This window comes from Bombyx mori, chromosome 10 (genome assembly GCF_030269925.1).
Source record: "Bombyx mori chromosome 10, ASM3026992v2".
NCBI lineage: Eukaryota > Metazoa > Arthropoda > Insecta > Lepidoptera > Bombycidae > Bombyx > Bombyx mori.
This window is the reverse complement of record NC_085116.1, coordinates 3,618,370-3,632,908: the sequence shown is the minus strand read 5'-3', so window position 1 is coordinate 3,632,908 and position 14,539 is coordinate 3,618,370. Positions and strand designations below refer to the sequence as shown.

At 36.8% G+C, this 14,539-nt stretch overlaps 2 protein-coding genes across 3 annotated transcripts in view; one reads left to right on the top strand and one right to left on the bottom strand.

The window, feature by feature from the left end:
- Positions 1 to 135: 135 nt before the first annotated feature.
- Positions 136 to 12,967, bottom strand: LOC778503 (carboxypeptidase). Of its 2 annotated transcripts, XM_021350709.3 has the most exons (9): positions 12,775 to 12,967; positions 12,323 to 12,453; positions 11,769 to 11,841; positions 10,898 to 11,051; positions 3,506 to 3,666; positions 3,034 to 3,121; positions 2,310 to 2,512; positions 1,479 to 1,566; positions 136 to 484 (listed from the first exon to the last, which is right to left on the bottom strand). In XM_021350709.3, exons 1-9 carry the CDS (start codon positions 12,922 to 12,924, stop codon positions 300 to 302), a joined length of 1,233 nt encoding a protein of 410 aa, XP_021206384.1. In that variant the 5' UTR covers positions 12,925 to 12,967; the 3' UTR covers positions 136 to 299. The 2 variants fall into 2 exon arrangements, with proteins under 2 accessions (XP_021206384.1, NP_001091798.1); NM_001098328.1 differs by lacking the exons at positions 11,769 to 11,841; positions 12,323 to 12,453; positions 12,775 to 12,967 and having other exon boundaries at positions 300 to 484; positions 10,898 to 11,000.
- Positions 5,124 to 14,539, top strand: part of LOC110385588 (uncharacterized) — a 933,915-nt gene continuing 924,499 nt past the window's right edge. Inside the window, exon 1 of the mRNA XM_038013437.2 lies at positions 5,124 to 10,851. Within this exon, the coding sequence (XP_037869365.1) occupies positions 6,775 to 8,295 (1,521 nt within the window). The 5' untranslated portion in view covers positions 5,124 to 6,774 and the 3' untranslated portion in view covers positions 8,296 to 10,851. The remainder of the gene's footprint in view (positions 10,852 to 14,539) is intronic.

Here is a 14,539-nt window from a genome sequence, read left to right as displayed (position 1 = left end):
GTGTTTAATAATACAAAACATAGATGTAAGTGTGTTTAATAATACAATGCTGTATGTTTTCCAAAGGCACATCAATACTTAATTTGGAGATCCTATTCGCAATTCTAGAGGCCTTTGGGAGGATTAAAAAGCAAATTTATATTTGATAGTATCTATTTTAGTGCTTCTTAAAACTAATACATGAGCGTTTCATAATACATTGTGTTTTCTTAAAAACATGCTTTCGGGATTATATTCAAAATTTTCAATATTAACTGTGGTCACAGAAAACTTAGAGAAGCTATTGTCAATGTTATTAATTATACATATCCCAAGTTTCTTGCTTCCTGTACTAAGCCGAGGATCATCTGCGTAACTTCGTCTCCCTGTTCAGAAATCCTTTCAGGAGGCCAGTAGAAGTACGTGCCTCTGAGTTCGTATGTGTAAACTATAGGAGTTCCTAGAGTATGCCGTACCCAATCCATGCTGCCTCCAGACGCTTTATCTGCAAAGTATGCGCAATCATGAGATTCACAATTTATTATGAAATTTATTATTATATCATTATTATTGAAGTGAAACTTCTAATTCGACTTCCAACAAGGTTGCGTTAAGCGTTTAACGCCATCATACTAGAAAGAGACAGCGAGAGTGAATGCGTGGACCTCGAACGCATGCGCCAAGTATACGCTGTTACAGGCCAGCGCGAGCGTTAGCAACGAGTAGCGTCCAATATTTTAATGACGCAGGTATTAAAAAAATATATTTATTTTCCTATCTATAATTTTAAATATATATAGTGTAAATGTTGAAGATGTCGCATCTCTTATACATAGCATTCCCGATTACAAGAGCAATCAAATCGAAAAAGAAGTTTCACTTCATTTACGTGCTTCAAGTTGTACGCGCACCGTTTTTTTATTGTAGTATCAAGTGATTTTTAGTGTTTGTACATACCTACACCTGCTCATTGCACGTGCATTGAGTACATTGAGTCTGTCTCTATTATAAGTTACACCGATGTTGTAGGTATTCGCAGAAGACTTATTTCAGATAGACGCGAAAAGATTCTGTCTTAGCCGCCCGCGACGTTTTTTTTAGTATTCGCCGATGCGTGGGCGCCACATCTGGCTCCCGCTCCAGCTAAACAAGATAGCTCGAGAAACTGTTTTTGTCGATTTCAAATCGTAACGCAACGCAGTAAAGTCTATATTATACAGTAATATCAAAGTAAAAGTGGTAGACCCGTACATATTTACTGATGGTAGGACGTCTTGTGAATTTGCACGGGTAAATATCACCACCCTGTCTATTTTTGGCGTGAACCAATAATGCGTTTTGAATTTAAGAGTGGGGCAGCCGTTGCCTATGATACCTTAAAACTCATGTCGCAATGTGGGGGCATTTTCGTGGAAAGAGCGTCTACAATCTGTACCATAGGTAAGGCCATCTCTAGACTCACAGTAAGTTTTACTACGAGTATATCCCTTCCGACTTACACAATATTTCAGCTGCTGTTGCCGGCCCTTTATACTTTGCACCGTTGACAGCGTAACCGTAGTTCAAAGAAGTTTTCCCAATTGTCACCTGTCGATAAAAACTGAGTCAAACATAACACGGTTTTTATTAGTTTGGTAAAAATGTAACGGAATGTTTGAATGTTACTTTCACCGACTTTACTACTTCTGATTAACGTTTTTTTTTTTTTATTATTGCTTAGATGAGTGGACGAGCTCACAGCCCACCTGGTGTTAAGTGGTTACTGGAGCCCATAGACATCTACAACGTAAATGCGCCACCTATCTTGAGATTTAGGTTCTAAGGTCTCAATTATAGTTACAACGGCTGCCCCGCCCTTCAAACCGAAACGCATTACTGCTTCACGGCAGAAATAGGCAGGGTGGTGGTACCTAACCGTGCGGACTCACAAGATTAGAGGTCCTACCACCAGTAAACTTTTAATAATTTTTAACTTTTAATAATTTGCACACGCATCGAACACCAATGATAATACAATTATTTTATAACTTTGCTATGTTAATTCTTAGTTCTGTTTGCGATTTAAGCGTTTTATAAAATCACGCAATATCTATGTCTTATATTGTGAATTGACCAAGATGGCCTTAGATTTATGTGAAACTGTAGTGTGAAAGTAAGCAATTTTCGAATTTACGGTTGATTCGTGACAATAATAAGGACTATGATTCTTTATCAGGATTACAACTTAACTGCTAGAAGGTAAATATTCATAAAGCAAGAAAAGTATTATAGGTGTTGAAATTAACATGAAAGGTCTTCTGACCGTAGGCAATGCGGCTTAAGAATCTTACCAGATCATCGTAATTATCATTGTGTTCTGTTGAATCGGAGTAAGGAAGCAGAAGCATCTGCGCGTCTGAATGGAAAGCGACATAGGCCATCAAGTTCTCAATACTAGATATGTACTGGGAGAGTGTTCTGGTTTCGACCTCTGAGAAAGGACGCGAGCCACCGTAAGTCTGGTAGTCGCAAGGGTTGCTGCTTGCTCCGTGTTCTGACGAAAAATTAATGATTTTTTTAAAAATCAGAGTGTCTACGCAAATCTTGAGGTCCGGTAATCGTTCTCGTCGAACCCATCGCTTGTGACGAAGGGCTCGGCGAGTAAATTAACCCTCAGAAACTGGTTGGTAGTACTGCGAGCATTTTACCCTCAGACACAGCCCACTGAGTTTCTCGTCGGATCTTCCCAGTGGGTCGCGCTTCCGATCCGGTGGTAGAATCTGCGAAGCACGGCTCTTGCTAAGGTTCGTGTTAGCAACAACATCAAGTTTGAGCCCCGCGAGCTCATCTACTAGTTCGGTGAATCTACAATAGCCCCTCGAGGTTACTAAAAGAGGTAGGAAATAAAAAGCAAACTTTAAAATATTTTTGAGGATTTGATTTTGTAGTATTTGTTGTTGTTGCCTCTCTATTAATCAATCAAGCGTGAAGCAGTCACTACTTGACATCCATTTAACATTTTTATAGATTTTATTCTAAATGTGTGTTTTTTGTTTAGCAAAAAAATATATGTACTTAGCCAATTGTAGTCCCAATTACGATTCGGGTCGGCTCCACGGCAAGTCGAAGAAGATTTCGATCTCGTTTTTCTCCACATTCTGTCCTGTTTTTAAATAAAACCAAATTAATCAGAATAGGCTTCTTTCTTTACAGCATCAGTATCGGTATCGTCGAGTAACTTCAGCTACCGGAATTTAACATGTGGTAATCCAAACGTAAAACAAGCCATTTTTGTTGGACATATCCATTACATACGTGTAAATTTTGAGTAATTTGCCGGAGCTTACAAATACCGCTACGTAAATACACAAATTGGTGAGCAATTTGATTTCGTTGAAATATTTGTAATATAATTCAAAATGCCAATAGCTGTATTACATCTAACGCGAAACGTAAGTATGCTTCGTGACTGAAACAGACAAGCCGTCGATACCAAATTATTCCTTAAGACTCGTCTTGACTAGTACCGCATAAAATCAGAACTTACGTAATTAATACTGTAGTGGTAGCCATCAGGATTGACGGTGGGGAAAATACGCCAGTCGAATTGATCTCTCAGTGCTGTGATGTTCGGGTCCAAACTCGTCAATAACTGGTTTATGAAATAGGTGGTTGTAGCCGGAGTGATCCATTCGCGTGCGTGGATACCTGGAAGTATAAAAAAATGGATACGCGATGAATTTCGAAACATGTCACGGATTTTAGGTAAAAAAAAATCTCCTACCTACGCCGAAAGTTCGGTTTTCGTCCCGCTGTACAGGGAAGAAAGTGTAACTTTTCCTCCCGCTGTACAGGGAAGAAAGTGTAACTTTTTCTCCCTTGGTACAAATGCGCATGCGCGTTAGTGTCTACGTCTGCTCTCACGCACCTAAAATTCTTCGTCATTGTTGTGCTCGGGTAATTTGCAATACTGTGTTTAGTGTAAAAGTGAAATGAATAAAAGGCAATAAAATTTAATAGTGAAGTATTAAACAAAGATGAGTTCTTATTTAATTAGTAGTAGTTTATTTAAAAACAAAAAAACAGTTCAATTGTTTTTTTTATGAGTATGGGGGGGCTTCGCACCCCCTACCCCCGCCAGGGCTTCGCCCCTGGACTCCGGCTTGGTACTCCAGGAACTTTCGGCCTCGTAGGAGAAAAAATAGTATGTGCATCGCGGGAAAAAAGTTGGACTATTCATCCTAGGTGTTTGCCAATTTTACACGTGGGAGGAAATGTCCAACTTTTCTCCCTTGGTGCACAATGTACTATTTCCATTATTGTTATAATGGAGTATACGGACCATCAGAGGCTATTTAAGCCCATAATATTGCCAATACCGTCATCCATCTTGAAAAATGAGATTGAAGCCTCAATGTAAATGTTTAAAGGCCGTTTGACACTTCAAAATGAAACGTATGACTGGCAAATTCAGCAGAAACAGGCAGGACGGTTATATCTACCCGTTTGGACTTATCATGCACCCTATTTCCACTAAAAAGTTGCAATTTCATTGAAGTAGAAGATAGCAGAAGATCATATAGTGAAATTAACAGTAATAGTAGTTGAAGTAGATAGATTGAAGTTTATCAATTCCAATAAGTAGACCTCAGATGTCAAAGATAGAAGTTAAAAAAAATTGATCAGACACAAAAAAGAACGACACTTTATTATTTAGATTTTTACAATCCTGAGGTTTGATTTCGAAAGTTTAGTTGTATAACCACTGTATCCCGTTTTGCAAATGTGCAATTGCTTCGCAGATTGAGCAGGGATACCGTTATGCGAACCCGTCGCTTGCGACGAAGGGCTCGACGAGTAAATTAACTCTCAGACACAGCCCACTGAGTTTCTCGCCGGATCTTCTCAGTGGGTCGCGTTTCCGATCCGGTGGTAGATTCTGCGAAGCACGACTCTTGCTAGGGTTCGTGTTAGCAACATCGTCAGGTTTGAGCCCCGTGAGCTCACCTACTAAAGTTAGGCTACGCTGAAATAGCCGCTAGGGCTATCAGCTTAGGTAGGCAAAAAAAAAAAAAAAAAAAAAAAAAAAAAAAAAAAAAAAAAAAAAAAAAAAAAAAAAAAAAAAAAAAAAAAAAAAAAAAAAAAAAAAAAAAAAAAAAAAAAAACGGCGGGTCGGAGTCTGCTGGCAGCCACGACCGCGAGCGCCACGTTTTTTCCACGCTCCGCAACTTAAAATTACGAAAAATGGTTTATTCGCGCGAAGATACAAGTGTGTAGTATCAAAATACGCGTCTCAGTGAGAGGAACACAACCGTGAAAACCGCTTGGAAATAAGTGAAAGTGAGAGAAAGTTGTGGTTCAAAAACTACATTTTTTGTATGTTTTTGTGATACGCTGACAAAACCAGATCGACGACCCCCCACTTTTTTGGGGCCTAAATAATCGTCTCGTCGAGCCCTACCTTCTGGACTATACCCAGGATTTTTCCGGTGGAAAACAGCCAGTGTAATCCCGAATTTCTGAAAACCACGTGCTACCGAGATCGACTCCCAGGACACCTGGACAGGCGTGTGGCATACCAATAGAAGCGTCTTGGCAAGGCGAATCTTTTGACACCTGGATCATCGAGATCAGACAACCCGGGATAACACAGTGAAGCTTTAAAGGTCGGCAAAATTTTGAAAATCTTTGGTGTCATTTTCCAGCTAAAGTAAATCGACAACCCCCCTTTTTTTATTTTGTTATTATAAAGTAGACCCCTTAAAATTAAATTCTCCAAATTTTTAGATTTTTTGGATGTGTAGTTTATTAAAAAATTAATTTTGAATAGTGTACTAAATAATCAGTTCAATATAAAGGGAGTTACACCCCCCTACCGATAATATTTTAAAAATTAATTTTGTTAAAAGTGTTTAAAAATAGACCTCTGAAGAAAGTTTAATTTTGTTTTCTAATTAATCTAGTTAATTTATAAAAACAAGGCTTTTTGCGGTTGGGCGGGAAAGTGACACCAAAGCAAACCCCTTTGAAGAGGGTGAAAAAACCACGGCGCGCAGATTATAATATAAGTATAGTATAGTTTAGGTCATAAGGAACACATTACTTTTTAAATGGTGAATTTTGGATAATTTTTCGAATCGCGATCTTCGTTAGCATCTTTATTTACATCAGAGTTCAGCCGCAAATTGAGGCTGTCGCGGAGATCGCGATCTGAAAATCTACTTTTTAGATAATAATAAATTCGAGATTTTCTTATAAGGGCTGGATAGAGCGTGGTTAAAAACCACCCTCCACGTTTTTAAATTTTTGGAAAAACTCTTTTTTCAGCAGAAAAAATAGACCTAAACTTAAAAAATTTAATAACAAATTTTACCCGATATATCGGGCAGTGTTGGAAAGGGAAATAATGTTTTGCACGACCCAGGGCCGTATCCAGTAAACCAAGGGAGATAGACAAATTTTTGAGCTCGAATTCGACTTCAATTAGATAATTCAATTAACTAAAAATATTTTAGTATTCTTTGTCATAGAATAGACAACCATTATTTATAATAGGTACATAAGGGACTACAAAATTTTTTTAAATCGACTTAGCTAGATTTAGAAATCTACTAAACTAACTTCGACTAAACTTCGACACTAAAAAATATATCTTTATTAATTTATAATTTTAATTGCACTGTATTAACATTTACATTTGGACACTGACCCCCTTATACAGGGTCAGACAGACATATACACTCGACAACTTTCCCCGCTGTACTCGCACTACATCACATCACACTTACATCACACTCTCTCACACACATACACACAATGTTCCATACACTAACAACATCTGGCGCTGCCAAAAAACCTCAAATTCCCAGCCCCGCTACCTCACCTTCGGTAATGCCGGACGCTGCCAGGACTTTCATTAAAAGACCAGAAACAAAAAGAAGGTCGCTTGATAATATGGACCTGTATAGAAAGCAGCAGCAGTACTATGCTGAGACACCGAGCGACCAATTACTCCAGGAAGTGATGAAAACGTTTGAGGATATACCCTCAAAGGTCCAGCAGTACCCTCAGATGAGGCGGGACATCAAGTCCTTCCTGGAGTCACAATCGGACAAAAGTATCCGCATACTCTTTGAGTTGAGTAAGCGGATGAAGTGTCTGGAAGCAGCGGCGTCCGGGACTAGCATACATACAGTAGCGTCATCTTCTAACAAAGAAGAAAAACTGCTGGGAAAATTGCAAGAGGTGGAAAACACACTAACTTCACGGCTTAGTCAAATGGAAGTTAACCTGAAGCATGAAATATCAGAACTCAATATAGGAAACGACGATCGAGGTGCTGACATCCTCGAACATATGTTCAAAAATTTCGAAGAGACCAAAGCCGAAATAGTTAAATCGACCGAAGGTGTCGTGGGACGGACGCAGGCTCTCTTTGAAGATCTGGCTGGTACTGTCGCCAGAGACGTCGTCGAAGCCAAAACGCAAATAAGCCAGATAGCAAAAGGGTTGACAGCTGAGAGCAACATGGTTCCCCAAACATATGCCAGCGCCGCAGCAACAAAACCTGGGCGTCGTCCGGCGCTTCACTCGATGGCGGTGACCTTCGAGGACAATCAAGAGACTGCCGAAGAGGTACTCGCGAGAGTGAGGAAGGCGGTCGACGCCAGGGGTACTGGCCTTAAAATAAATAAAATAAGGAAGGCAAAGAATAGCACAGTCATACTCGGCTGCGATACGGAAGTGGAACTAGATAAGGTGAGAGAAAGGATAAAAAGCCACGGTGATGGGTTAATCGTAGCGCCCATGAAGAATAAGGACCCACTCGTCGTCCTTAAAGACGTCTTTATGGACAATGACGACAACGAAATGGTTAAGGCCCTTTACGCTCAAAACGCCGACATCTTCATGGATCTATCACAAGAGGAGATGGATTTGACAATTAAATATAAAAAGAGGACCAGAAATCCTAAGACCTCTCACGTTGTCATCCAGGTGAGACCGAAGGTATGGCAGAGGATGACGGAGGCTGGCGCCCTCTATCTGGACCTGCAAAGGGTCAGAGTGGAGGACCAGTCTCCGCTCATCCAATGCACGAAGTGCCTCGCCTTCGGCCACGGCCGCAAATTCTGCACCGGGAGTGTAGACAGGTGTAGCCACTGCGGAGGCCCACACTTGCGCGAGGAATGCGCCGACTACATCGCGGGAATTAAACCGCAGTGCTGCAATTGCTTGCACTCCAGGTTGCAGAGTACGGATCACAACGCATTCAGTGTCGATTGCCCAACCCGCAAAAAGTGGGACTACCTGGCGCGATCAAACACTGCATATATATGACCCATACACTCAGCGGAACGCACACACATGACAAATATAAACACACACACACACACACATACACACACACTGATATAAAAGTATATAATAAATATATATGGATATATCAACACAGCAAGTCAAACAAACACTGAACACATATGCAAATGACTAAATAGAAAAAAGCCAAAGAAATAACCCCGCAATAAGAAATGACAATAAGTATATATACTAGAGTATATATATACTATTGACGAAGAAACAATGGAAATTATAGAAACACTGAGTCAAAATGCCACTATCCCTAAGTTTAAATAATAGTACCTAACTAAAAAGACATCCTTAGATAGAGTAAATACCGGAAGAAACCATAATAATAAGTTAAAAACATATTGTTAATAGAATAAGAAACAAAAACTGTACAAAACTAGATGTTAAGAATTATGTAAGAGTGAGTACAATAAACTGTGAATAGAATAAGAAATAGATAGTAAACTCTAGACATAACAACATAATACTGTACTGTAAGAAAATTAAGTTAAAACATATTGATAAATAAAGTAAGAAACGAATAATTGTAAAGAACTAGATGTTAAGAATTATGAAAGAATGAAGACAAGAAACTGTGAATAGAATAAGAAATAGATAGTAAGCTGTAGACATAACATTATAAAATTGTACTGTAAGAAAATTTAAGTTTAAAAATATTGTAGCTATGTTGTATTGGACAATGAATCAAAGGTGTTAAGTAAAAAAGTTATGTAGTAACATCAGTATGTAGTATGTATGTATCAACAACATTATGTAGTAACAGGTTACAATAAACGGTCACATACGTAGTAAAATTATTACCCCAACAGATAAAAATACAAGGTAGTCAAATTAGCGGGAGTCCCACCCGGCAAAGAAAGTAAGGTGATGGATAAAAGAAAGAAATAGTATGAGGCATGTCAGTGCGAGAGGCATACAAGCGAGAAATAGTATGAACGTGTTACATAGAATAATAAGGTCCTGCCGAGCCTATGGGCGGGGAAAGGCGCAAAAAAAAAAAAAAATCCCGGCGGGTCTTGTTATCGCAATGCACCGATTTAGTGCGCAAAAAACACTGCCGTTATTTTCCTTGTGAGTGATAACTTAATCATCTATGAATTGCAAACTTCGATCAATAATACTACTAGATTCGCGATTAGCGCTTCAAAAGCGGCCCGAAAAATAAGACCACAAATAAATTTGTGGTCTTATTTCAAATTAGTATGGTCCAATCATAGCCAACACTAAGACGTCAAAACGCTGCACTGCGCGTTCAAAAACTGAGTAAAAAACCACCGTAACACCAAGGTTTTAGAAGGAATATCTTTTTTTGGTAAATTTATATTATTAAGTGTTTTTCATAAAATAATAAATACAATTATATTGTAAATAAAACACAATTTACGAATATTGTAATTGTTTGGCCAATGTTTGCAACAAGGCACCAACTATTGTAACAAACATCACCTATTCTTGGACAGGGAATGCATAGAGTAGTTTTGTTATTTTATAATGTTATTTTTGTTTGTAGATTTCCTAGTAGCCCCTTGTCGCTGTGCACAATGGATATAATATATTGTCGCGAAAGAAAGAGGAGAAGAAATATAGAACTCTTATAAAAATTCTAGAATTGTTCAATGGTGGTGGCAAATCAATGCAAAAAAGTATTAAAAAAACTTTATATGTATGTGTAAATATTTTAAGCGTATATGCTGAAAAGGATTTGTTTTCTGGGGGAAACGAACACAGCCATAAAATAAGCCTAAATTAAACTGATTATAAAAAAATTCATTGATATAAGATTACATTATATTTGTAAAAAAGAAACCGCTCATATAAAAATGACTTCTAAAAGACAGCTTTATAACAAACTGAATCTGTTTAAAGTTAATTAAACCTACATTATTGTTTTAATAACTTCTGTATAAAGAATACGTGGAAAACATGTTTCGTGTTTCCTTTCATATTTTTTTTACTTTATTCAATTTTATTTTTTATCACCTATTTGTTGTAATAGCGGCAATGTAAAATATTATCTACTACTTTTTTGAATCGGTCAAAAATAGTTGCGACCATACAAAACAAACCTAAAACAAATATGTATATTCTGCAACTCTATGTCTTTCAATACTTACTGTGTTCTGAGCATTGAAATGTAATACCAAGAACTACATCTAGTTCCACAATACAATAAGCACGAAATTTTAAACAAATATTTTTAACCTTATAAATTAGGCTTTAAGTATCATTTTAGAATAAATATTTTTGTACTGATGACTTTTTATGTTCAAGTGACATTTTAAATTTATTCCATAATATTCTTTTTCTGACGAAAGGACCTAAATACATATATTTTGCAATGGTAATTAAACTTTATGTTTAAGTATTAAGGTTTATAATAAACTGAAGTCGTTAACATTATTAAACTTTTTTCTAAGAAATGAAGATGTTTTCGTGTCTGCAAACGTGGCCACTGGAGCGTCTTATTTTTGTTCCTGATCCGTAATCTAGTACTATTATTGATCGAAGATTGCAAACAATATTTTGGTATCATCATCGATAGAAAAGACATCCATCATAGCTAGGAACTTACCTGATTCAATAAAGATGACTGGCTTATTCTCATCATCTCCTGGGGTGTTGATTCTTAGACCTTGAATTAGGCGGCCTTCGTATGTCTTACCGCCGACTATCATCTCGGTCCAATGCTCATAAGCTTTATTTGTGGTTTGCAAATAGTTGTATATCTAAAATAAGTTGCTTTGATGTATTTGATGTAGTTAAGCAAGCATGTTTTCATGCTCCATAGACGAGTGTCGATGTCATAACACCTGGTGTTAAGTGATTACTCGAGACCTATCGTAATGTGATTACCCGCATGAAGTATGAGGTCTTACTTTCTATTTTACACTTTGACAAGTTTCTAACCTTTCTACCTAGAACACATAACCGCATCCACTAGTATAATTAACTCTTTTATGTTTTGCCAGTTTAATTTTTATTATACCTTCCTTCCTTCGTGGAAATCTTTCGTGAATATGTGTTAAGAACTTATTTAATTTGTAAAAACAGTATCTATTTACGGGATTTGAACAGCATAGTCACATCCCTTTATGTGGTTACACTGAGCCAAGGTTGTTTAGGTCACGACGACTTTACAAATTACAAATCAAAAGAATCGAGACTCGAAAACTCCAATAAGCGCGTATTCGAAAAAAAAGATTTGCCATTCAAAATCCTGAAAATTTCTGGACAAACATAAGACATAAGAACATTTATATCCAGGTCCCAAAAACGACATCTTTGACAAAGATAGAATAATCACTTCGATCGGGAACGAACTCGAAGTCATGGTAGAGTGGTCAGATATAAACCACTAAAATGACGAGGCGACTCAAAAAGGTTTGTTAAAAAAATCAACATTCATAGTTTATACAATGAATATCAAAACATTTGACACTTACGTCATCAATATCGTAATAAGCGGTCCACGAAAATTCATCATCTCTTCGGAATTTCTTTTCGTTTTCGATAATCCTAAAAATTTAACATTTTCATTTTTTAAATGTATGCATACACTTCTGTACTTATTATTCTTTATTGTATGTAGTTAATTTAATTTCGTTCGTTATATGACAATACAAGCAAAAAATATTTTCCGAAATTAGATAGGGAAATTTCTAGAATTGTACCTTCTAAATAGTTTGTTTTAGAATGAATCTGTTGCATAAGTTACGTGATATAGGACTGTACAGTCTACAGGTCTTCGATTGCGAGCCCGTATGGTTAGATAGCACTATCCTGCATAATTCTCCTGCATCATTTGCTCATTTTTTAAACACCCTTTGATTAAAATCTATTACTAAAACAGCGAATGCAAAATTTTGCAATACTACTTCTAGTATCAAATAAACCAAATTAGTGTATGCTGATTGATGTTGTTTCTTAATTGTATTTACGAAATTATTGTATTTATTTTATGCTTAAAATATTACTGTTGGTTTGTGAAAATACTAACTTAGAATAATCCTCTATAACTATTCTGCTTTTTAATTTTTCACTTGCTACGGCATCGTCAAACACATGAATAAGTTCGGGAGCCACCATTATTTCGTATTTCGTATCTTTTTTCACAGCGTATGGAATTTCCTGTAACGATATTTTAATGACAAACCTGTACACAAAAATTATTTCTTTAATATATTTTAGAAAACAGTGAAAAATTCATAAACACATTCATACAACCGAAAAAACTTTGCCATTCCTCAACAAAAGAGTAAACGCTGTCAAAGAATTAATCATAGAAGCGTTCGAAAATTTGGAAAAGGAAAATAAACTAGAGGTAAAAATAAAGATTGAATTAGACGTTTTTTTAAATTATAATTAATTAGCTGTCTTCTATACAGTCAAAAGTACTTTACGAAGCGGGTAATAGTTTAATTGGGTCAAATAGATACAACAAAAACTCACATGATTTTCGTAAATAAATTTGAAAAACCGATTCAAATTATCTTCCTCACCGGCAACTTCAATAACCTTGTAATCTTTATAGGATTTAATTTCATGAACACCAGCCAAACATAATTGTGCAGATACCACAGTAATGAATATTACATACATTTTATTGGCAACTTTAATTACCTAACCATTGTGTGTGACCCGCAGCGTATATTGCGTTTTATAGTGTTCAGAACGATAATCTATATCTATTTACAGAGATACTTCAAAATCCTTACTTCTACAACGTGTAGTATTATTCAACAATGTTTGTTTGGGTTTTATATAATTTCTTTTTATTTTCTCACAGGTAGGATTATTAACTAGGTACTCTAACCGAACATGATGAGAAATGCGGGAGAGGCGTTTAAGGTGGAAAAAAGTTTTGGCTTAGGAATATTAGCGGGAGGACGGTAAACTCCAGCAAGAGCAGCATTTTCGCTTGGAAACAGGTAAAAAAATACAAGTTAGCCTTATCGACAGCTCTCTTTCAGCAACAAAGATAAGTCTGAAGAACAAGATTATATTTGTATATAATATACTTACATGTACTTAGTTAGGAATACTTAACTACTCAGCCCATTCGCCTGTTGGTACTAAAATCCGTTCAATTTATTTTAAAGCATTCACGAGCTCTTTTTTTTAAGGGTAAAATTGTTATTCCCATTTTTAAGATCATCGCTTGATTCGTAAGTCTTTCTTAGGAAAGATAGTGATGTGATTAGCAATGGAAACCGAATAAACTAAGATAAGTACTATATTACGGAAAAAAAAAACTAAGAAGTACCGCTAAAAGATCGTTTTTATTTTTTTATAGCTTTGATGGGTGGACGAGCTCACGGCCCATCTGATGTTAAGTGGTTATCGAAGCCCACAGACCCCTATGACGTAAGTGCCACCACCCACATGGAGACATGAGTTCTTAGGTCTCAGTTCTTACAGTACAATCGCTGCATCGCCGCTCAAACCGAAACGCATTACTGCTTCACGGCAGAAATAGGTAAGGTGGTGGTAACTACCCGCGCGGACTCACAAGATATTCTACCACCAGTAAAAGAGGAATTGAAATTTCGATTTATTTATCACGTCCACATAATCTTGTGCCTTTTTAGAAGTGGAAAGCAGCTAGCTCTCCGCAATAGTATGCCACGATTGGACAATTCTGTGAAAATATAAAAAAAAATTTATAGGTATCAACCAATACGGGCTTTCAATAGACCCTATAGATTATTGGTTGTTCAAATTATTAATGATAAGAACCATTCATAATGCTAGGAGAACGTAAAGAATATATATTTACTAAGGAAATTTAGAAAAGGTTGATATCTGTATAAGTTTTACATAAAGCATATCCGAAGTAAATATAGTGTTTATTAAATATATTATATCTATGTGTAGAATCGTGGGCAGCACTAACTAAATACCAACTTTACGATTTGCACATGCAATTATCTGAACTATTTGCTTGTGATAAGATGCGGGCGCTGTATTCATTTCATTTTTGCTTAAATCTCTTTACATTTATTTATATAATAGTTTGTGATTCTGCTATTTTTTTATTTTATTTTTTTGGGTCAGGAGGAAATGTCTGGACTCCCATTCTCTACTGGGGATGGCGGGCGGGACATGTTGGAGTCGAATTGACTAAAACTTCCTGTCGCTCAACAACCTATGTCCGAACCTCGCATGAGACAGAATTCATGAAAAGACAAAGGGGGGAGAGTGAAGCGCTTAGTGC

What these genes read in the sequence shown, in the direction of transcription:
- LOC778503 (XM_021350709.3), bottom strand. Translation starts at nt 12,924, where the DNA reads ATGTATGTAATATTCATTACTGTGGTATCTGCACAATTATGTTTGGCT. An exon ending in ACCACTACAGTATTAATTAC is followed by an intron (nt 3,122 to 3,505) that starts GTAAGTTCTGAT and finishes ATTTAAAAACAG; the next exon opens with GACAGAATGTGGAGAAAAAC. An exon ending in AACAGCAGCTGAAATATTGT is followed by an intron (nt 485 to 1,478) that starts GTAAGTCGGAAG and finishes CATACTTTGCAG; the next exon opens with ATAAAGCGTCTGGAGGCAGC.